At 47.8% G+C, this 23,669-nt stretch overlaps 1 protein-coding gene across 1 annotated transcript in view; it reads left to right on the plus strand.

The window, feature by feature from the left end:
- The first annotated feature begins 5,615 nt into the window (after window positions 1-5,615).
- The window catches only part of PKD1L2 (polycystin 1 like 2), a 78,229-nt gene continuing 60,175 nt past the window's right edge, over window positions 5,616-23,669 (plus strand). Inside the window, exons 1-6 of the mRNA XM_045533284.1 lie at window positions 5,616-5,936; window positions 8,234-8,392; window positions 9,063-9,248; window positions 13,276-13,386; window positions 15,806-15,953; window positions 22,357-22,586. Of these exons, the coding sequence (XP_045389240.1) occupies window positions 5,636-5,936; window positions 8,234-8,392; window positions 9,063-9,248; window positions 13,276-13,386; window positions 15,806-15,953; window positions 22,357-22,586 (1,135 nt within the window). The 5' untranslated portion in view covers window positions 5,616-5,635. The remainder of the gene's footprint in view (window positions 5,937-8,233; window positions 8,393-9,062; window positions 9,249-13,275; window positions 13,387-15,805; window positions 15,954-22,356; window positions 22,587-23,669) is intronic.

Consider the following 23,669-nt stretch of genomic DNA (forward strand, 5'->3'; position numbering starts at 1 on the left):
TCCTTTTTGGAGATAATGTTATCATATCTAAATTACTTTGCAGTTTCTCCAATTAAGTTAGCTTCTAAATCATGCCTCCAATTAGCCAGGATGATAAGCTGGACGTATAATGTTGAAATCTTTAGATAGCAGTGTCCAAGGGGGTAGGCAAAGTCCCTGCAAGGGTAGCAACTGCACCACCACCCCCCACCCGCCGTGGGAGAACAACGTCGGTGGTCAGACAGCCTCCCTTGGGCTCCTGGAGAGCAAACCTCACCACTAAACAAGAGACCATACATTATGCCTTTAACATGTAAGAAGGTTCATAAATTCCACAAAGTCCTACCGAGCAGCAGGGACTAGGGTCATGTTGAGTATTAGAGATTAAAAAATGGAGAATCATAGCTCCTGACCTCATGAGCTCAAAGTCTAGTAAGGAGGATAGGACGGCAAACAACGATTGCTATAATTCAGAAAACAATAATACACCACGCTTAGGAGGTAGAATTGACAAGATTGAAAGACAGAGGCCATTGCCGGTAAAAGCAAAACACAAGTGTCTCCTGATGCTGGAGTTGGAAAACTACAATTTTCCACCAAGTCCTTAGGGCCCAGTTGAGGATGCTTGATGAAAATCCAATTTAAAAACTATCAGGTTATAGACTGGACTATAGTCCTGACATCACCACCTCCTAAATAATCTTCTAGATTGTTCCTCTTCCTTCAGCCCCCAGCCACTGTCATTATTTTTAACCGCTGGGAGCAGCCTCCTCACAGTCCTGCCCCTCCCTGCCCCCAGTCCCCTCCAATCCACCTCTCCTTCTGCCACCATGTGATCGGGCTGAAATTTGAACCCGGAGTCAGAGGCTGCGGTGAAGTACGATTGTATCACTGCACTCCAGCCTGGGTGAGAGAGTGAGACCCTGTCTCTAAAAGGAAACAACAACAGCAACAACAAAAAGCCACAATACATTATCAAGCTGTCATGAGCAACTGAAACCCAGGCTGGCTGGGGACCTGGGAGACAGGGTGAACGTGCCTCAGACCTACCTCGAGGTGTCGGGGCATTGATCACCAGCTCTGGCCAATCCAGGTGGAGTTTCTCCCGAGAGAGGCTAACTTCCAGGCCCTTCCATCCTGTCCCACAGGTGCAGAGGGAGGCAGAGCCGCAGGTGCTTGTGGTTCGAAGCCCCACGTGGTAGGCGTGAGGCTGAGGGTGGGCACCCACAGTGTCGGCTGTGATCCTCAAGAGACAATGCAGCCCCGACTGCAGGGGACATGCACGAGGTTCACTGCAGTGTTGACCAGAAGAGCAAAGCCAAACACATGCAAAACGGATGACTGAAAACCACACGGCGTGTCTGGCAACATGGGAATGGTTTAGTAAACGTCCATTCAGTGAAAAGAGGCTCAGTTCCCCGCATGCCAATGTCAAAGTCCAGCAGCAACATGGAAAAAGCCACTGCCTAATGCCGAGCGCGACAGGCAGGGTACAACAGGAGGGAGTCACACACGCATTACAACTACGCCTGGGTAAACCCCTGTCTTCCAGGGGACACGCATGGGAAGGCACCACAAGGACATGCAAATGCATTAGCGTGATGGGACCTTGAGAATTCTTTCGCTGTGTCACTTTTCCAATATACAGGAGAGCAAAGATTCACCAATCCACTAGGACCAATAAAGACACGGATTCCTGCAGACAGACGTACTCCCCCTCCTTGCCAGCGTTTCCTGGATCCTCTCCGAAGTAGATTCCTTGCGCTTGAATTCTGGGCTCGGTCACTTTTGGGGGGACCCAAACTAAAATGGGTATCTTCCCTGGACCGGAATGTCTGGACCACGGGGTGTAAATGTCTTTACGGTTCTTTTTAGGGACTCAATGCCCTGTTTAAGCCACACCCGCCCTTTCTGTCCTCACGTGGCTGGCCCTGCTCAGAGGCTCAGACAGCTGGGTCGGATCACCGGGGACCCACTCACACGGGTCCAGCATGGCCTGCTGACTTTCAGTGGAGCTTCATGTACACGGAGGTTAAGGGACATTTGGAGCTGATGTCACCAAGAGGAATTCTGTGCCCCGGAGTCTGCAGTTTATCAGACTGTAAAGAATGTGGACATGGAATTTACCCTGCAGATCTGCACTTGTTATCAAATCTCTCTAAGCATGTTCCATTAGGGACATAAATGAAGCCTTTACCCAGGAGATACATTATCACTGCGTGTGGCCTTCCACATAGTTTGCTAATGGAAGTCATTAGAAGCTTGGGCTCCAGAGATAACAGCCCAGCCTGGGTTCCAGCTGTGAGTCAGCGATGACACTGTATTTTGTCCTGGGCTCTAGGCCTTCCCCATTCCCTGTCCCACAGGACCACTCCAGAGGGCTTGAAAGGGTTTCTAAGGGAGGGAAGGGGAGGCCAAAGGTCATTGCCAAGAGCTCAAGGGATGGGGCCAGGCTGGTGAATACTCGCTGAGCTCTGCTACGAGCCAGCATGGGATAGGCAGAGATTCAGCCATGTTGTCCTTCCCCCAAGAAACTCACCAGGTAAAACAACCCCAATGCTCATCGACTGATGTTGGATAAACAAAATGTGGTCTGTCCATACAGTGAGATATTATTCGGCCGCAGGAAGGAATGAAGTGCTTATACACCCTGCGACATGGAGGAAGCTTGAGAACATGACACTAAGTGAAAGAAACCAGACACAAAAGACCACATATTGTCTTACTCCATTCACGTGAAATATCCAGAGTGAATAAATCCATAGAGACAGAAAATAGATTAGTGGTGGCCAGGGGCTGGGGGAGAAAAAAAGTGACTTATGTCAGAGCAAGTTAACAACTTGAAACCAGATATTAGACAACTGTGTTCTCTGAAGTGTCTGGCCACCCTGCCATGACGAACTATTTACTTGACATCTTTTCTGAAAGTTCATAAAACAGAAAGCAGATGCGTGGTTGTCAGGAGACAGAGGGAGGGAGAGATGGGGAATAACGGCTTAACGGGCACAGGTTTCCTTTTGGGGTGATGAAAATGTTCCAAAATCAATCATGGTGATGGTTGCACAACCTTGTGAATATACTAAAAACCATTGAATCGAACACTTTCAATTAGTGAACTGTATGCTTTGTGAGACATAGCTCAGTAATGCTATTATTGAAAAAAAAGGAAACTTACAGAAGAGAGAAGCATATTACATGAGGCAGGCTCGACAAAGGTCACAAAGGAAGGGCCATTTCTGATGTTTTTGTTTTGTTTTTTTTGAGACAGAGTCTCACTCTGTTGCCCGGGTTAGAGTGCAGTGGTGTCAGCCTCGCTCACAGCAACCTCAAACTCCTGGGCTCAAGCGATCCTCCTGCCTCAGCCTCCCGAGTAGCTGGGACTACAGGTGAATGCCACCATGCCCACCTAATTTTTTCTATTTTTAGCTGCCCAGCTAATTTGTTTTCTATTTTTTTAGTAGAGATGGGGTCTCACTCTTGGTCAAGCTGGCCTCAAACTCCTGACCTCAAGTGATCCTCCCACCTCCACCTCCCAGAGTGCTAGGATTATAGGCATGAGCCACCACACCCCGCCAACAAGGGACATTTGAGCTGAGTCTTAAAAGATAAGGAAGTGGTCAGGGAAGGGCTGGGGAGAAAGACGTCCCTGGCAGAGGGCAGAGCGCAAGCAATGCCCAGACGTGGCAGGGAAGGTCACGGCACTGCACTATGACAGTGAGAAGGAGCTGCGGCTTTGAGCTTGTGGGGCAGGCTGGCTCCACATCCCTCACAAGATTTTTTTTTAAAAAACAATTTATTAGTTTTGCTGGCTGGGCATAGTGGCTCATGCCTGTAATCTCAGCACTCTGGGAGGCCGAGGTGGGAGGACCACATGAAGCCAGGAGTTTGAGACCAGCCTGGACAACATAGTGAGACCCTTCTCTACAAAAAAAAGTCTTTAAAAATTAAAAAAAAGAATTTATTAGTTTTGAACACATATTATGCTCACTTGGTACAAAATAAAAAAGTTGCAAAAGAGTACTCAACAAAACTAAAGTCTCCAGTCTCCCTCCCTCCTCTGTTTCCCTGCCTAGTAGTTCTCCTCCCAAGATGTCACTGTTGCCAGTTTCTTTTATGTTCTTTATGAGATACATTGCACACATACAGATAAACATTTACATATGTTTTTATACAAATGAGATTGGACCATGCACAATGTCTCATACTTTGCTTTTAAATATTAACAAAAATCTTAGCGATCCTTCCAATTTTGTATGGGAAGAATTTGCTCATTTTTTAATAGGTATGTGGGATGTATCAAATTTTGTTAACCAATTTCCTATCGATAGACATTTAGTTTGTTTCCAATTTTCCCTTCTTACAAAATTCTGTAATGGAAAACCTTATACAAATGACATTTCACACATGTATGAAATCAGTATCTGTCGGTATCGTTTCTAGAAGTGAAATTGTCCCATTATAGAGTTTATGCTTTTTAAATTTTGATAGATATTGTCACACTGCCCACAATGGAGCTGGAGTCTATTCTTCAAAGTGAAGTGTCACAAGAATGGAAAAACAAACACCACATGTACTCACCATTAAATTGGCACTAACTGATCAACACTTCTGTGCACATATGGAAGTAACCTTCATCGGGTGTCAGGCAGGTAGGAGGGGAGGGGATGGGTAAATTCACACCTAATGGGTGCAGTATACATGTTCTGGGCATGCTGGTAGCTCTGAATTGGGCCGTGCAAAGGTAATACATGTAACCAAAGTGTTTGTACCCCTAGTAATATCCTGAAATGAAACAAAACAAAAGACTAGAGATCAAAAAAAAAAAAAAAAAGAAGAAGAAGAAGAAAGAAACAAATTGTACCAATTTACACTCGCAACAGCAGGGGATGAGAAAGCCCATTTCCCCACATTTGGGGGGATATGTTTAGAAATATTGTCAGAGGCCAGACCATACAGAGCCTTGTATACCAAGCTAGGAAGTTTGAACTTGACCCATAGGTTATGGAAACCCACTGGAGGGTTTAGGTGGTGGGTAACGATGGGCAGGTCTGAGCTTTGAATAAACGCTATCTTCATGATGACATAAAATAAATTTGTTTTAGGGAATTTTTATTCCCCAGCAGGCATGAGTGATAACATGATGAATCAGAGAGGAGACCAAACATCCATTAGGATTTCAGCCACGCTGGCGAGAGAATGATTATCGTGCGAGCACAGTCGCCACTCTAGACAATAGGGTTGGATAGCCTTTCTTTTCCATCCCATAACTCTAACTTTCCTGCCACTTGTCTTTTATCACACACTTCCCACATGCTGATGGCTTCTCACGAAACATTTGGCCCGCAGGGTGACGACATAAAATCAATAGTAAGGACTTTTTATCGGACGCTCACAGTTGTCCACACAAGCAGACAGGTGATCCAGCAACTTTATCTCTCTCTAGAAGGCCATTTGGTAACGGGCTTTGGGACAGCGATTGAACAACGAGCTGGATGACATAAAACTACAGACACTGTCAACCTGCGCCTTTTGTTTCTTACACAAAAGGCAGCTGCTATGATGTGATGCGAAGAGAGAAGGGAAGATGGATGGCAGGTGGTTGTGAAGGCTCCAGGATATGAAGGCCCCCGGAGCAAGCCCCACCGCGGGCCCCAGCATGGGTGCAGTGGGCTTGGTCCTCTTGGGGCTCGCTCTGAGGTTTAGGGCCACCACCACTGAGCCAGAGGAAGGGAACTTTTGCTCTAAGAGCCAGGTGGCCTTCAGAGATGCCTGCTATGAATTTGTGCCACTTGGACGCAGCTTCCGTGGTGCCCAGAGCTGGTGTGAGAGGCAAGGAGGCCACCTGGTCTTCATCCGTGACGAAGGCACCCAGCGGTTCCTGCAGAGGCACATCTCCCAGGACAGGGAGTGGTGGATTGGACTCACGGGGAACCCAGCACCAAATGGAACCACAGAAGGTAGGTGCTGGGACAGCCATCACTTCTCATCCAGAGCAGCACAGAATTAACGTGTCCCAATTCTCACGGTAAGGATATCCTTCTCTCTGGTTGTTTTGTGGATCAAATAAAATAATTCATGTGCAGTATGTTGCACAGAATCCAGCACATAGCTGACACTCTAGAAATTTCCATCTCTTTGCACGCGCCCAATAATAATACTAACTGTGACTTCTTCAGCTCTTGCTAGAATAGTCCAGGCACTATCCTGAGTGCTTCATGGCCAGTATCACGTTGAGTCCTTACAATAACCAATGGGAAAATTATTATTGCTGTCTCCATTTTACAGATGAGAACAGAAAATAATGACTGTGCTATTTTTAAACAGCTTAGTCCACATGTCTTTCCCACTCACTATGAGATTAAAGCAAGTCAAGTGCTCAGTACAGCTCCATTTGCATTAGAAAGTCTGATTTTAACAGTCTCCTGAAAACTCTTATTTCCCCTTTACTTTCTGAGGGCTCCATCCCTCACCCCAGCCAGGTAGGACCCTCCACATCTATGAGAGCATTTTTGGCGTGGCTTTAATGATTTAGGTGTCTGTCTCCCCACTAGACTATGAGCACTCCAAGGAAAAGCACCATATTCTGGCCATTTTTGTTTTCCCAGTGCCTATACACAAGAGAGAACGGACAAAGGGACATTTGCATTTAATCCTCACACCGACACTATAAGCTGGGCATGGCTACTCCTCTTTTATGTATGAGGAAAATTAAGTCCAGAGAAAAGGAGCTGACTTGCTCAAGATGAGCGGCTCATGCAGGGCAGTGGAGTTTCAGGACAGCCAGAGTGATTCCTAAGCCTGATTTGCCCTGTTCGCCACACTGGTGCCCGAAGTTCTCTTTGCCCCTGTAGAAGCTACTGGGTTTGAGCAGTGAGTAACTTGGTCTGAGCTGAGCACCTCCAGAAACATAGCAGTGTGCATGGAAATGTCTTAACCAAGGAGCCACGGGGGAAGCTCATTTAGGGAAACTCACAGCCAAGGGGCCACAAATTCTTAAGACACCTCTGCAGGCAACATCTGTTGAATGGTTTCTTGACTTGGAGATGCAGCAATTGCCAATTTCTCTATATTGAACATGAGTCATGTCTATTACAATCTTTCAAGGGATGTTGTGTGGCTGTCACAGAAAATGAAATAGATCTCACCAGGCTGACAGATAACAGCCTCCAATGCTTAATGTTACTTAAGAAGCAAGGGCCAGACACTGTGTGCACTACAATGGCACCAGTGCGAGTAGATTTCAGGCACTCACAATTCCTAAAATGTGAATAAAATGCAGCGTAGAACCATTTACAGGAAACCTAACAATTATGGGAATAACACAGAGGTTGGAAGAAGGATGATGTCTTCATTTTAGACCCTTTTGTACTGTTTGAATTTTTAAAAAAACCATTTGCATGAATTTCTCTTAAAAATTTAATAATTATATTTTTGAGTCTTCATAGCAAATTTTTATATCTAGTGTTTTTTAGCTCTCTGGTGTCCTCAAAGGGCTCTTGTTTTACACACACACACAAACACCTCTTCAAGAGTTTCTTTAGTGTTTTCAAAGTCTGAAGAGCCCTGAAGTAACAAGAACTGCTTACATTTAAACTCAGCACTGCCCAGATACATATATATGTGTGTGTATATATATGTATCTTTTGGGGGATGCAGAGGGTCAGGCTAGAGTTCAGTGGCATCATCATAGCTCCCTGCAGCCTCAAAACTCCTAGGCTCAAACAATCCTGCCTCAGCCTCCCAAGAAGCTGGGACCTCAGGGGTGTGGCACCACATCTGGCTAATTTTTCTGTTTTGTAGGGACAGGTGTCTTGGTACATTGTCCAGGCTGGTCTTAAACTCCTGGCCTCAAGCAATCCTCTTGTCTCGGCCTCCCAAAGTGCTGGGATTACAGGTGTGAACCACCGTTCCCGGCCTGCCCAGATATATTTGACAAGGGACCCTGCTTATAGGGAAGTAGGGGACACCTTCAAACACACTCTGGCACACTTTTGGGTCACTCTCTAGATTATGGTTAGACAGAGCTGGAAGTGTCATTTATTTAATCAAACCACTTTTTGTGGGCTCCCCAACTGGGCGCTCCAGTTCTTACGGTGGAGCGTTTGAAGATACCAGTGGGGAAGGGCCCTTGCACTGGTCAGCATCGATTGGGCACCACTGCACGTGAGGAGTTACACTGGGGCAGGCCCTGCATTTTTATAAAAGGGGGTAGGAGGAAAGTTGCCAAGTCCTGGTGGTCGTGTTGCCCTCTCAGGTCCGGGGACCTGGCTGGACACCTCGAGCGTGAGCTACAGCAACTGGCTTGGAGGGCCGGCCACCCCTGCCACCTGCGGCTACATCGCCAGGGGCCCCTCCTCGGCCTGGGCGGCCTCTGGGGACTGCACACGCGCCTTCGCCTTCGTCTGCGAGTTTGGTGAGCTGCCTGCCCGCCCTGTCACCTGCCTGCCACCTGATCCATCTCTCTCTGGCCTTCTCTTTCTCTGTCTCCCCTTCTCTATCTCAGTTTTCTCTTGGTCTTTCTTTCTCTCCTCTTTTGGCCCAACTCTTTCTGTTTCTCCTTCTCTGTCTCTCTCCCTTTGTAGCCGCCTGCCTGCTGGGGGTCAGGCACTGCTATGAGACCATGTTCAAGGTCGACACTCAAAATAGGCAGAATAACCGTTGCCACTTGCGCAGCTCTTACTCTACACGTACAAACTCGATCTTCCTAACGACCCTGCGAGGTTTAGTGTTGATGTTCCCCTTTACAGAGTGGGCACAGAGAAGCCAACTAACCTGCTGAAGGTCACACAGCCGTGTCAGGCTGGGCTGGATCTCACCCCGGGCAGCCTGGCTCTGGAGCCACACTCTTGATGACTGTGTTATATTTCTCACTGCTTTGAAAGAAAATCTGAGCTTGCTGGATATAACAAAAACAAAAACAAAACAAAAAAAGGATATACTTCTCACCCCCGCTGAGCTGGCTCCAACCGGGTCCCGGCATCTCACAGCCCTGACCCCCAAAACCCTCCTGCTTCCCCAAAACTGGCATGTGCCCCTCTGTAGCTGTGAACCCCCTCTGCAGTGTCACCTTCCTTTTGCCACAGGGGTCGGCCAGAGCCTGGCCTGCGAGGGCCTCAACGCCACCATGCACTGTGGCTCCGGGCAGGTCATCCGGGTCCAGGACGCCTTCTACGGGCGCCAGACGCCCCATTATTGCACCCGGGATGCCGGGCATCCCTCGGACGTCACGGAGGACTGCAGCTGGGTTGACGTCAAGGACGAGGTGGCAGGTAGGGCTCAGGGGCTCCGCAGCTCTGGCTGCAAGCAGAGGGCAGTTGCTGGTGTTCTGTGCCCAGCAAAGGGTTCCGGAAGGTTCTAACAATCTTCCTCTCTGACCTTGGGCCTTCAACATTTGGGAAAACTGGCTGATTTGACCACGGCACTGAGCGGGAAGCAGAGCTGGGGGTCTGTGGCCTGTGGATCGGGTGGGCATTTTGCTCCCTGAGCAGGAAACATTACTTTTAAAAACTTAATTCTTTGAATTTTGAAATATTCCAAACATACAGACAAGAATAAAAAACAATGTGCACTCCCGCAGATCCACCACCCACCTTTGTCAAACCTTAACACGACACCACATTTGCTTAAGGTCCCCTTGTTCAACAAATGGGTACATCACGTGGCTCCCACGTGGCTCTCCTCGGCCCGGTTCCCGTCTCGGACTCCGTGTTTGCTGATGACACGCGCGGGTCTCCCTTTTCACCCTGCATGCATCCCCAAACGTCATGGAGTGCTGTTGGACAGGCTTTAATGTTTACATAAATGGTATATTGTATGTGTCATTCTGCAATGTGCTTTTTTTCTCTTTTTCTTTTGTTTACTTTTTTTGTTGTTGTTGCGTTTTGCTCAACGTTATGTTTTGAGCTGTATTATCCGTCTCGATACATGTTCTAGTTTATTTGTCTCCTCTATTGCATCACTGCGCCATGATTTGCCTCTTCTCCTGTCGAAGGACGTACGGGCTCTTTCTTAATCGTGGCTACCGTGGATCATGCTGAGACAGATGCTGCTGGTGCTGTCTCCCATCCGTGTGGGACATCTTCTCTGGGGCTTTGTTTTTCCAAATCAGATTAAAGGAGCCTCTGAGCCGCACTTGCCCAGCGCCAAGGATTCAATTTCAGGGATTGCGGGAGCTTCCTGCACCCTCCTGGAAGGTGCAAAGTCCTCAGAGGCTTCCATCGTCCAGGACACTGGGGAGCCCTCTCTCTCAGCCTGGGTGGCCACGGCCCAGCCTGCAGGGTGGGTCCTGGGAGGGCAGGTGATCTGCTGCTTCTTGGCTAAGTGAGGACACTCGCGCCCAGGCTGGGAGCTGTGAGGCCTCAGGGCCAGTCTCCCCACTTGTGCTTCTCAGCCTCTGCCCCTCTGAGCCTCTTCCTCTGCCCAGAAGCCCTTTGAAGATTCACAGAGGGGTGCCTGGTACTTCCAGAGCCTCCCCTCCCTTGGCACTGAGGCCGGGTCCTCTCCCCTCCCCGTGCCGACCACACTGTCCTCGCTCCCTTGGAGCAGGCGTGGGGAAAGGAGGCGCTGACACTGGCCGGGCAGTGTGCGCTGCCTCTTCATTGCTCCTGCATTCCTGAGGCCACGGTCCCTCTGAGGAGGAAAGGCCAGGCCAGACGGATGTGCCTCCCTCATCCAGGCACTGCTGGGGCCGGGCACGCTGCTCCCTCAAAGGCTCAGCTGCAAGTTTCTCAAATGTGGCACCCACAGCCCAGGGAGCAGATTAGAGGACAGCCCTGTACCCCCCTGGGCAGGGTCAGAGGAGAAGATCTGGGAGGGGCCCTGGGGGGGGGGGTCCATCTCTAAAGTCCCTTGGTCACTTATTCATTTGGCCAATAAGCATTTATTGAGCACCAACATCGTGCCATGTACCATCCTGGGCTCTGGGTACAAGAATGAATCAAACATACTCTGTTTTTCAAAGAGCCCACGGTCCAATAGGGAGATGGACACAGACAGGTGGTCACCTAACAGTGTGATAAATGCTGCGACCAAGGGCAGTCGAAGGTACTATTTATTTACTTGTGTCAAACTCATTTTGTATCTGTGATGTGCCAGGTGCGGTTCTGTGTGCTGGAGATACAGCAGTGGACAAAAAATGTTTAAAAATCTTCCACTCGCTTTCCAGCCAGCTCTCCAGCGATGCCACTGCTGCCCGTCTGTGGCCACAGTCGGAGCAGCGAGGCGTTTCCGTGCCCTGGGTGGGGGTGGGGGCGTTAAGTTTGTCTGCAAGACGTGTTAAATCCTGGAATTAGATTGGATTTAGTTTATTTTTCTTTAAGTGGATTATATGAGGCCACAGGGGGTCATGGAAAGAACACAGATTTGGGCATTAGACTCCTCTTTGAGTATATTTAGCCTGAAGGCAGACATATGGGGGTGGCTGGGATTCCTGTTTAACCACAGAGGGTCCCTTGCTCATGGGGTGGAGGTGGGGTCCAGGAAGGCTTTCCTGGGCCAGGACCAGGAGTCTGGCTACTGGGGAAGTGCAGGATTTGGGCATGGAATGGCTGAGAGCAGGGTGGTGGAGACACGGTGCCAGGCCCGGGGTTTAGATTGCAGTGTGACCACAGTGACAGAGAGAGAACCTGGAATTGTTGTGCCAAATACCGACAGTGTTGGAAAAAACACACAGCAGGGACATGGCCTCTGCATCTTGAGGCAGTTTATCAACTCCAAGGGGATGCTGGATGTTTTGCATGGTGTGGTTTGTGGGTTGTGCTATAAGCCCCACTGGTATCTCCAGTGTAGACTGCTTAGACCACGTTCAAGTACAGGGCAGAACCCCCCAGGAGGTGGGCAGCAGTGCGCACAGCAAGAGGGTGGCAGGTCTGGGTTGAAATCCCTGGATGACCTGAGGCAAGTTGCAGAATCTTTCTAAATTTCCCAGGGCTCCTGTGAGGGTCAGGAGAATCTTGTACACACTCTGCAAATGCAGTTTACATTCCTGCATGCTCTGGTGACCATAGCTGAATGCTGAGGGCTGCCTGTTAACTGGATCGTCTATTAGGGGACTGCCGGGGGCAGAGGAGGGGAAGAGACTCAAAAAAAAAAAAAAAAAAACAACGAAAGCAAAAACACCCCTCCCACTCTTGGAGATTACAGTCTAGTGCTACACATATAGTAGAAGCAACTCAGATTGGGATCTCTCCAACTAGGTCCCATCAGGAAAACAGACATCATGCTAGGTCTTTCAACAGAGGGAATTTAATGCAGGGAATTGGTTTCCCAAGTCAGGGAAGCGCTGAGAAGCCAAACATGAAATGATGCTGCAAACCTGACGTGAGCAGCAACGGAAAGCTGCTACCACTTCTACAGGCTACAGGCACAGCTGGAAGGGATGGTCTTCCCCAAACCAGAAGGCAGGGCCATCCAGCAGGTGCTAGGGCCATGCAGAGGCCGACCTGTGGCAGCTGGGACCGTCTAGGGAGGGCCTGTCCAGAGAGAGCTGGAGCTCTGGGGGAACTGCTGTGAGAGGCAGGATGAGAAGCACCTTGGCTTCTTACCTCTTCCCGTCCCGCATCTGCAGAATTATGGCTCCTAATATTTTTCACCGTAATCCCTGGAACTGTGGGCATAATGAGATACCACGCCTATGAACAGGTTGACTTACATGGCAAAAGGTACTTTGCAGGTATAATTAATCTCCACGGGCAGGAGGGAGAGGTGTTGAGTGACCCTGAAGTTGGTGTGGGCTCCACCCTCCTCCCTTCTGGGGGCACCTGGCATCCCTGATAGTCCCAGGATTCCTAAATTTGCCCCTTCTCTGCTGGGTCTTGGGGTGTCGATTTCTATTTTAGGCCACCTGACTAAATGCTACTAGACCAGTGGTTCTCAAAATGAGGTCCCTGGGCCAGCAGCATCCCCTGGGAACTTGTTAGAAATGCAAATTCTCCAGCTGCCTCTACACCTACTGAATCCCAATCCCTGGGGACTGGGTCTGGCTGGAATGGTCTGGAATGGTCTGGAATGGTCTGAAATGCGGTGTCTTCACAAGCCCTCCAGGGGGCGTGGTGCATGCTAACATTAGAGAACCAATATGCTGGACCCTGAGCTACCTGAGGGCAGGAAGCCTACTTTTGTCTCTCCCCAGAGTACGTAGCCCAGGGCCTGGTCTTCCACAGATGGCAGCCGATATTGGCTGGGCTGATCGTGGGTCAACCCATGAATGAATAAATGAATGAATGGGAGGTAATTCATCTCTGTGTGGCTCTGCTGAATGTTTCCTCCTTTGTCTTATACCCTGTTCCTGCTTCCCAGGCCACTGCCAGGGGCTGCAGGCATGCCAGGTGGCAGCAGATGGGACCTACTTTGGAGACCTGTGCCCGACTCGGGGCAGCTACCTGTGGGTGCAGTACCAGTGCCAGGAAGGTGAGTCCCCAGCTTGCTCGGGTGTAGGAATCTCCCTTTATTTCCCCGGCATGTGCAGCTTCCTCTGGGAGCAGAGGCAGCAGCCGCCCACACGGGCTGATGGCTGTGTGCTAAGAGACTTCCTCTCCCAAAACAGTTCCCCTGCAGTCCCTCCTCCCCACCTGACTCAGCCCCTTGGGGTAAAGCATTTCAAGCTTCTGTCGCAGAGACTGGAAGGAGTCCCAGGATCCCCCACACCCTGCACCTGCTCAGCCACCACCCTGCGCATAGACAGCCATTTGGGAACGTTTGGCAGTTTTTAAAAATCTGAATCTTGAAAGCCGTAAAAATACCATGATGTATAAAAGTTTTATAAATTAAGGAGAAAAAAAAATCCCTCCCTTCAGCTCTACAGACCTATTCCCCATAAGGAAACACTGTTAATTATTATTTAAAATAAATTCTTCCCTGCTTTTTAAAATAACTATGTAGACATGGCTTTGTATACATATACATGGGTATATGCATATTTTTATAAAAATATAATCATGTTAACATGTGGGTCTACCACTCAATTTTCTTTCACTTAATAATAAATTCTAGACATCTTTCCAAGCTGCTGCCTTGTTCTTTTACTGACTGCATTGTATTCCACCCTAAGATGATGATTTATGTGACCAGTTCCCATGTTGATGGACATTTAGGTCACTTCCGACTTTCCGTTGTTATGTGCCACTCTGCAGTGTTCATTCTTATGCCTGGGATTATTTTTAGAGGAGAGATGCGCGGTAGTGCGAATGCTGGGTCACGGTGTAATAGACGTTGCCCAACTGCCCTCCAAACTGGCCGCATTGATTTAGATTCCTACGAACAGCCCCTGAGCTCACTGATTCCCCTAAGGCTGTGAAACCAAATTAACCGCTTGGAGCAGCAGCTTCGACTGAGGACACGAGCAATAGGAACAGGCGCTCTGAAGGAAAAGATGAGTCAGGGAATGTTGGGGTCCCCAGGGGCCATCCAGGAGAGCAGGCTGGCGGGTACAGAAGGAGGGAGGCCCACAGACGACAGCGTGCAGGAAGCAGAGGGTGGAGGGAAGACCATCTTTACTGGCAGCGTTAGTTTGCTGGACACGCCTGGGTGAAACATTGCAAATGCAATGTCTCCCTTCTGTTTTCTGGGAAGAGCGGGTCATGTGTTTTGGCAGCAATTTCCATTGTGGGACTTGCTCATAGACAAAGGGTGCCCTGTGGCGATCTGCCAGCCACAGCGTTACTGTCACCAAAACGTGTAGCTTAGGGCACAGGGGTGTGTTGGGTCTGGCGGTCACCTGGACCGTATTTGATGGCCCAACCCCAATTTCAAATATCCTGCCCCCTTGTGAGCCAGCGTGTTCCGATCACACTCCGTTTCTGGTGTGTGAAGGGAGGGACTTTATCCAGCCCCCTGGCGACTGCGCCCAGAAAGGCCTCGTGGCATCGTGAGCACCCTCAGGGAAGCTGTGAAGCAGGACCGTGACAGCTCTCTGACCAGCTCAAGAAAGGCCTTTTCATTTGCATTCAGCTTCTTAATATCTTATATCTGAAAGATTGTGCTGCACAAATCAACCAAGAATACATGAAGCCCAGCAAATTCTACTTCCCTCACCCCATCCTCCATGCCAACTTCCGAAGTTCGTCTTATAAAATTTAATGTGCACTCAGTGCACTCATTCATCCACCACGTTTTTTTTTTTTTTTTTTTTTTTTGAGACAAGGTCTCACTCTGTCACCCACCTGGCTAGAGTGCAGTGATGTCATCATAGCTCACAGCAACCTCAAACTCCTGGGCTCTAGCAATACTCCCACCTCAGCCTCCTGATTAGCTGGGACTACAGGCACGTGCCACCATGCCCGGCTAATGTTTTCTATTTTTTGTAGAGACGGGGGAGTCTCGCTTTGTTGCCCCAGCTGGTTTCGAACTTCTGGCAGCAAGCGATCCTCCTCCCTCAGCCTCCCGAAGTGCTAGGATTACAGGTATTAGGGTACATTACACAGCCATTAAAAAGACCAAAGCAACCCTAACTGTAGTCATATAAACCAATCCCCAAGATACACTAAGTGAAAAAACATGTGTAAATAACAAAGTACATATGTGCTCATGTATGCATAGGTATCTATGGAAGGTGACCCAGGATACAGGTGACACTGGCCGGCTGGGCAGCAGAACCAGAGGCTGAGGGCCATACCCTTTTATATGTTTCAAATTCTGCACCTCAGTTGTGTATTACCTGTGAATGAAAAACAAAATTCAAAAGAACGTTCAAAAGTCAAAAAAAAGTTTAAAAACTTTAAAAGCCCCACATAAAAATAAGGGACGGATAGATGGAAGAGAATAGGCGTTAAAAAGAAATATGCACTTTTGCTTTGTGAAGGGACACAGCATCTTGTGTTTTCACCTGCAGGCCTGCAGCTGGAGGTGCCCAACGAGAGTTTCGTCTTTGACAACGTCACCGTCTCCCTGACGTGGCTTCTGTCTCCCTACATAGGAAACCTGTCCTGTATAATTAGTACGGGAGATGGCCACACTTTTGATCCTTACTACCCTCCCAGGTAAGGGGAAATCTCTGAGCCTTGGGTCAGGTTGTATCAGTCAGTTTTTGCTGCATAACAAACCATCCCTTGCTTTAGTGGTTTAAAACAATAGTTGTTATTTTTCATGGTTCTTTGGAGAGCTGGGTAGATTTTCTTGCCTGGGCCAATTCAGCTGGGGTTGGCTGGTCCAGCAAGGCCTCACCAGATGTCAGCTAAGGGCACATATTGTCCATCACCCAACAAACTCTCAGAGGCTCATTTGCGTGGTGGCAAAGGTTTCCTAGCAGTGAGTCAGAGCCAGAACTAATGTGCAAACATTTTTCAAATCTCTACTTGTGTCACATTTTCTAACATCCCATTGGTCAAAGCAAGTCCCATGGCTAAGCCCAGATTCAAGAGGTAGAGAAAGATTCCATCTACGATAGGAGTGTGGCACCATACTGCAAAGGGGCACATGGGCAGGGGTGGCAGGAACTACTGCTGCTGTGTTTGCAAACACCCTGCCACGTAGTTTTTCTCATTATGAAGGCTACATGGAAAGTCACAAGAAAGAGCTTGGTCCTTCCGGCTCCACTCTGTGCAGAATCTCAGCTCAGCTGGGAATGGGGTGAACAAGATGCTCATCTTAGGCTGGGCACGGTGGCTCATGCCTGTAATCCTAGCACTCTGGGAGGCGAGGCGGGTGGATCGCTCGAGGTCAGGAGTTCAAGACCAGCCTGAGCAAGAGTGAGACTCCGTCTCTACTAAAAATAGAAAGAAATTATCTGGCCAACTAAAAATATATATAGAAAAAATTAGCTGGGCATGGTGGCGCATGCCTGTAGTCCCAACTACTCGGGAGGCTGAGGCAGTAGGATCGCTTAAGCCCAGGGGTTTGAGATTGCTATGAGCTAGGCTGATGCCACAGCACTCTAGCCCAGGCAACAAACTGAGACTCTGTCTCAAAAAAAAAAAAAAGTAAAATAAAATAATAGGAGTAACATTAATATTAATAATAGTCCAGCTAAGCAGCGTGCACACACAATCCCATTTAATCCTCACAACAACCCTAGAGCTGTAGCCGTGCTGTCCATGTGGCAGCCACCGGCCACACGAGCTGCTGAGCGCTTGAAATGTGGCTGTTCTCCACCAAATTATGCTGTAGGTGTCAAATACACACGGAATTTTGAAGACTTAGCCCCCTCCCAGATACGAACGCAAAATATCACACCAATGATGTGCTGATATTGCTCACAGGTTTAAATGATAGTATTTTGGATATATTGGGTTAAAGAAAATGAATTATTGCAATTAATTTCAGCTGTTTCTTCTCACTTTTCTCAATGTGGCTGTTGGAAAAATAAAAAGCTACACATGTGGCTCACGTATTTCCATGGGACAGGGCTGTGCTAGAAGATCGTCGTCTTGTTTTCACAAACAAAGGAGTTGAGGCTGAGGGAGGTACGGTAGCATTGCCCATGTCACACAGCTAGGGTGTGGCTGAGCGGCCGTGCAAACCCGACTGTCTGGCATCCAAGCTCAGGCTCTTGGCCTCGCGGGGGGCGGGGGCGGGGGACAGCACAGCGTGCGGCACTGGGGCCTGACGACACTGCACCTGGCATCCTCCAGGGCACAGAGTCACCTCCACAACCTGACAGATGCTAAACCCGATTCCCAACAGTTCAGAGTTCAGTCAGGGGGCCCAGGCTCCCCTGGCCATAAGCTTCTCTCCTAACCCGAAAACACCTCTGGGTGTAGCTGCAGGAGCCAGAGGTTCTGGATCCAGCCCCCGGGGTGCTGGATTCCCAGAAGCCCTGGGTGGGGTGGGGCAAATGGGGCCAGCCCTGGCCACAGCCCGGATCTGGCCCAGTGAGTTCAGGTCTCAAACTGAGCAGCCCTCGAAGGTCATGGGGACCCTGCACGGGCAGCGTCTATGACACCAATTACAGTGGGCCACCCTGGGGGTCCTGAGGCTGGGGTTCTAGTCCCAGCTGCTGCGAATGCCATGTGACTCTGAGGCAACCCTGTCCTGCTGGGATTCTGTTTCCTTCCCTGTCACATTTATATTGATGGCTGTCTTGAGTGTTTCACGGAGTAAAATGAGAAATTATGTTTCTATCGTTTTATCAAGAAAACCACGGCTGGTAAGCTACACAAACTCTCAGCCCCCAAATCTTATACAGCTTGCATGTGGCATAAGTCAAAACTGATCATAAGTAGCTCTGCTAACACCTTCCGCTTACATGAGGACTTGCCAGTGATAAACAAACCGTGGTTTAAAAGTGAAGCAAAAGGGACAAAATGCTAATATTTGTTGATTCTGGGTGGTGAGTCCAAGTCTGGAATTTTTTGTGTGATTACAACATTAGAAACAACGAGCACTGTTTTACATTTGCAATCTCTCCCAGGCAAGAGCCACTGGCATGTTTTTCTCTTTCAAAAGAAATAGAGGGTGGCCCCCCTTCACCCCACCCAAACAATCCAATTGCCTTTACTTTAAAGATTTGTTGGACCTTGAAACTACTCTCGCACCTTTGTCTGTCATTTTTATTAACATGGGGGGATATATTTCTAGTGCCTTCTCATCAACACTAGCAGTCCCAACACCCAATTTACAAAATGGAAAAGAGCATGAATTTTAAGTATAGAGAAGCCACAGACTTTGTGTAAATGCCACTGTGCTTTTATGTTTGTACAGACTCCTACTTTGGCTTCACTCCTTGTTAGTCTAGGAGGCAGAGATTTTAAAATCAGACTCTCTGTGTTTATCCTAGATGAATATGAGCTCATAGGGAGAATCCAACCTCAAATAAAATCAGCATAATAAAAGTCAAAGGATTTCCCCTTTATTTATTATTGTTATTTTTGGAGACAGAGTCTTGCTCTGCCACCCAGGCTAGAGGGCAGTGGCACAATCATAGCTCACTGCAGCCTCGAACTCCTGGGCTCAAGTGATCCTCCCCACCCAGCCTCCTGAAAAGCTGGGGCTACAGGCTTGAGCCACCACACCTGGCCCATTTCCCCTTTAGAGGTTCCTTCTCATCTTGCATTCTCCGTGTCTTGCGTTCATTTGCATGGTGGGCTGTTTTTTGTTTGTTTGTTTGTTTGTTTGTTTTTCCTGCTTGTCATGGAAAACGTTCTCCATTTCAGAAATAGTGTCATAGGCTTTATAGAATGATTTACACAAGGTGAAATGTGTCCAAGTCCAGCGTTGGTTGGCTCAGCGCCACCTACTGCTGGATCTAGGGATTGACATTGTTTTTCAGTTACTCAGAGCCTAGGGGATTTGTCTGGAAACCAGTAATTCACAAGACAATACAAGCCTTATAGTGATCTGGAGGCTAAAGTCCTTTCCGAGGGAGCCAGAATTATAAGGCAGGAGCAGCGGATCTAGGGAAAAGGGAACAGCACAGACCTGAAAGCATGTGGCATGTTTGAGTAACCTCAAGCTCCTGGTCACACCTGCAGTTTGGGGTCTGGGAAAATGAAAGATGCTGGAAGACTCCGCAGGGGCCTGGTCAGGAAGAGCCTTTGATGCCAGCCAGTGTAAGGAGACTTTTCTCAGGAGAATATGTAGGTTGGCTATGTCAACAGAAGGGAAAAAAAATTCAACCTTTTTAAATAATTGAAGTTAGTTTTATTCCGAAATCTTACAGAGGGCTATAGACCGAGGACCACAGCCCGGAGGAGTCTTTCAGGGAGGTTCTGGCAGGCTGCTGCGAAACTGCGTTTCAGCTCGTAGCTTATATACAGGTTGTGGAGGGTCCGTCCGCGTCAAATCACATCAGAGTTTGGGTGCCAGAGTAAATCCGGTTACAGATGACTGAAGTCCATCTGGTTATGCAGAAACATAATCACTTAACCCCATCAGACGTTTTCTTATGTGTAGGAAAAGGCAAGGACTTGGGTCACTTGTCTTTTTAGGAATACAGTGACTCAGGCAAGAGCTGTGGGAGCCTCCCACCCCCAAGGATAACCACTATACTGATTTCTAACATCATAGATCAGTGTGACCTCTGTTTGGAACCTATATAAATACGATTATAAAGTATAAACTCTGCGTCTGACTTCTGCTCAACATTACACTTTGAGGGTTTATCCATATTGTATATAATTATGATTTCTTTTTTCTCACTGCTATATAACATGCTATTGTGTGAATATACCTCGATTTACTTATCCATTCTAATGTTGATAAGCATTTTGGTGGTTTCCCATTTGGGGCTATTACAAATTGTGCTGCTGTGAACATTCTAGCACATGCATATCTTGTGGGGTGTGTATGTTCACATTCCTGTTGAACGTATACCCAGGAATAGAACTGCTGGGTCAAAGCATCATAGGATGAATTTTTAAGTTGTTGTCTTCATTTCTTTGTATTCCGAGCATCTCTCTTCTTTGCTGGCAACAGTGTCTAAAACCGCTTACTGGTCTTCTCCCCTGGGTGAGATCCCTGGGAGAGAAATCAAGAAAGATCCATTTCTCTGCCTTTTAGTCCTGGGCAATTTCGGGTGATACCAGAGTTCAGAGAATGGAATAAATTACTTCCTCCAGACAGATCACTGAAAGATAGACTAAACTTTGCTATTCAAAGCCATCTTCACAATAGAGTTACTATTACATTTTCTTCTGAAATCTACATTGTCTGATGTTATAATAATAATAATGGCCACTCCAACTTTTTTTTGGATGTTTTTATCCTTTTACTTTTAATCTATCTATATCATTATATTTAGGGGTCCCTCCTTCACGTTGACTTTGGCCAGTCCGACGACAACATGCCTTGGTGATGGCCTTGTTGCAATGAATCTTCCAGGTGTTTGTTGAGCTCCTTGTATCCGGATGTCTAAATCTCTAGCAAAACCAGGGAAGTTTTCTTCAATTATTCTCTCAATAGGTTTTCCAGGCCTTTTGCTTTTTCTTCTTCATCCTCAGGGATGCCTGTGATTCTTATATTTGGCCATTTTATGTAATCCTATATTTCTTGTAAACATTATTCATTCCTCTTGATTCTTTGTTTTTTATTTTTCACTGAATGGGTTGATTCAAAAGAGTTGTCTTCAAGCTCTGAAATTCTTTCTTCTGCTTGGTCTAGCCTATTCTTAAAACTTTCCACTGTGTTTTGTATTTCCCCAAATTATTTTTTCATTTCCAGAAGCTCTATTTGGTTAATCTATCTATATCATTATATTTAAAGTGGACTTCTCAGAGACAGTATGTAGTTGGGTTTCATTTTTTAAAATCCAGTCTGGCACAATAATTGGTATGTTTAGACCATTTACAATAAAGGTACTTGTTGATTTAGTTGGATTTGGGTCTGGTATTTTGTTGTTTTCTGTTTTCCCCTTCCTGCCTTCTTTTGGATTATTTGAATATTTTTAGTATTACATTTTAACTTATCTTTTGGCTTTTTGGCTATATCTCTGTGCATTCCTTTTTTTTAGTAATGTTTTACTATTTCAGGTAAAATATTGAAGTCTTATTAGAACACAGGTCTCTTTACTGATACTCTTTTATGTTATAATTGCTATATGTATGACATCTAAATATGTTGAAAACCCATCTCAACAATCATACATATTTTAAAGAATTTAGGAACAGGCCAGGCACTGTGGCTCACGCCTGTAGTCCTAGCACTCTGGGAGGCTGAGGTGGGAGGATCGTTTGAGCTCAGGAGTTCGAGACCAGCCTGAGCAAGAATGAGACCCCATCTCTACTAAAAAATATAAAAATTAGCCAGGTGTGGTGGTGTGCACCTGTAGTCCCAGCTACTCGGGAGGCTGAGGCAGGAGGATCGCTTGAGCCCAGGAGTTTGAGGTTGCTGTGAGCTAGGCTGATGCCACAGCACTCTACCAGGGGCAACAGAGTGAGACTCTCTCTCAAATATAATAATAATAATAATAATTTAAGAAGAGAAATATAGTCTATACATTTATCCAAATACTGACCATTTCTGGTGCTCTTCCTTCATTCCTGAAGGTCGGGAGGGTAAGGTCTATGCAGGCCATATAGGAGATTTTTAATTAGTCCCCTGAGGAAAATGAGAGCCAAAACATACCTATAACTTTGATACGTTTGGAATCTGGTCCCATTTTACAGGTGGGGAAGATAAGCCAGAGAAAGGTAGTCTGGAGTACAGTATTTTACAGACGACGCAGAAGCGCGCAGTGACATGCTCTGTGTAAGCCACAGAGGGGTAAATGGCAGCAAAGGGACCTGCAGGCGAAAGTTGCCTCCCTGATCAGGCAGTTTCTACCTCTCCGTAGCCACTTGTGGACACCTCAGTGTAACCTTCCCCAACACTGAGAGCCGGGCTCAGTCACGTAGCATCACTGTCTTCATCTTTTCATTTTTGCAGAGCAGGGAAGGTGTGAGGTGCATGTGTGAATGTGTGTGTTTGTGTGTCCCTGACACTGGTAACGCTTCTGACTGTGGCCGGCAGCTTGTCCAGCAATGTGACCCATCAGTTCACGTCCCCCGGGGAATTCACTGTGTTTGCTGAGTGCACCACCAGCGAGTGGCACGTGACAGCTCAGAAGCAAGTGACAGTGCAAGACAAGATGGAGAGACTCAGAGTGACCGGGTGCCCCGGCCTGTCCGAGTCGGGAGCCAGCCCCCTCTGCCGGGCCGTCTTCGGGGATCCTCTGTGGATCCAGGTGGAGCTCGATGGAGGTGAGTCCACACACCTGGGCAGATCAAGGCCAACTTGACATCATTAATTTCCTCCAAATCTATCCAACTCCCAGGCTTTAATAAATAATAACCTCAGTCCCTTAAGTTCATTTTTTAGCTACTATTTATTCATTTACTTAGCACCTAGTGTGTGCCAGGCACTGTTCTAAGTGCTTTGCATGTAACAGCCTACTCAATACATACAAGTGTTATCTCCATTTTACAGATGGAGAAATGAAGGCATGGAAAGGTTAAAAACTTTGCCCAAAGTCCCAAGGCTAGTAAGCTAGTGAGAGCCCCTAGCCTTCCGAAGGCCCTTCCTTGCCTGTCCATAGCCCTGTCACAGGAATGAACTTCCAAGCCACTCCCTGTCGGGGGATCTGAGCAGAATGAGGTGGGACTGGGAGCGCTCCCAGCTGGGCCCATCTCAGCACAGCGAGTGTCAACCAGCTTGGCACAGCCAAGTCACACCCACTCGGGGCTGATGTTCAGATGCACCCACTGGTACAGCCATGCCCCTGGTTACCTATGGCTAAGCTTTATTCCGATTGGTCACAGAGTCCACTCTGATTGGTCATTGTGTCTATTCTGATTGGTCGAGCTGTCCATGCTGACTGCCCATAGCATCCATCCTGATTGGTCACAGTACCCGTTCCAATGCATCAGAGCATCTATTATAATGGGTTGGTGCCCATGAAGTGCTGGCTGTTAAATATTTTAACTATCAGCCCTTCTGTCAATAGAGACCTTCCTGGCTAGGATCCATCCTCACCCAGGGCTGCACCTTTCCGGAAGCCAGGCCCAGTTTGAGATCGGGTCGGGGCCTGGAGGTGTGAACGGTGCGGCAGGGAGCTGCAGAGAGGAGCAGGTGGCTCAGGTGACCTCACACGCCGATGACTTGGTGGAAGCTGTCACGGGCTCTAACTCAGAGCTCACAGGATGCCTTTCACTTCTCGTGTGCTTGTTGGGGAAAGACGGCTGACAGGTGCACCTGAGGAAACTTAAAACCACCCTTGCCGTATTTACTCATTCTACAAATAGAACTGAGTGTCTGCTCTTTGCCAGGTGCCGGGAGGCAGCAAA

Source organism: Lemur catta, chromosome 20, assembly GCF_020740605.2.
Source record: "Lemur catta isolate mLemCat1 chromosome 20, mLemCat1.pri, whole genome shotgun sequence".
Taxonomy (NCBI): Eukaryota; Metazoa; Chordata; class Mammalia; order Primates; family Lemuridae; genus Lemur; species Lemur catta.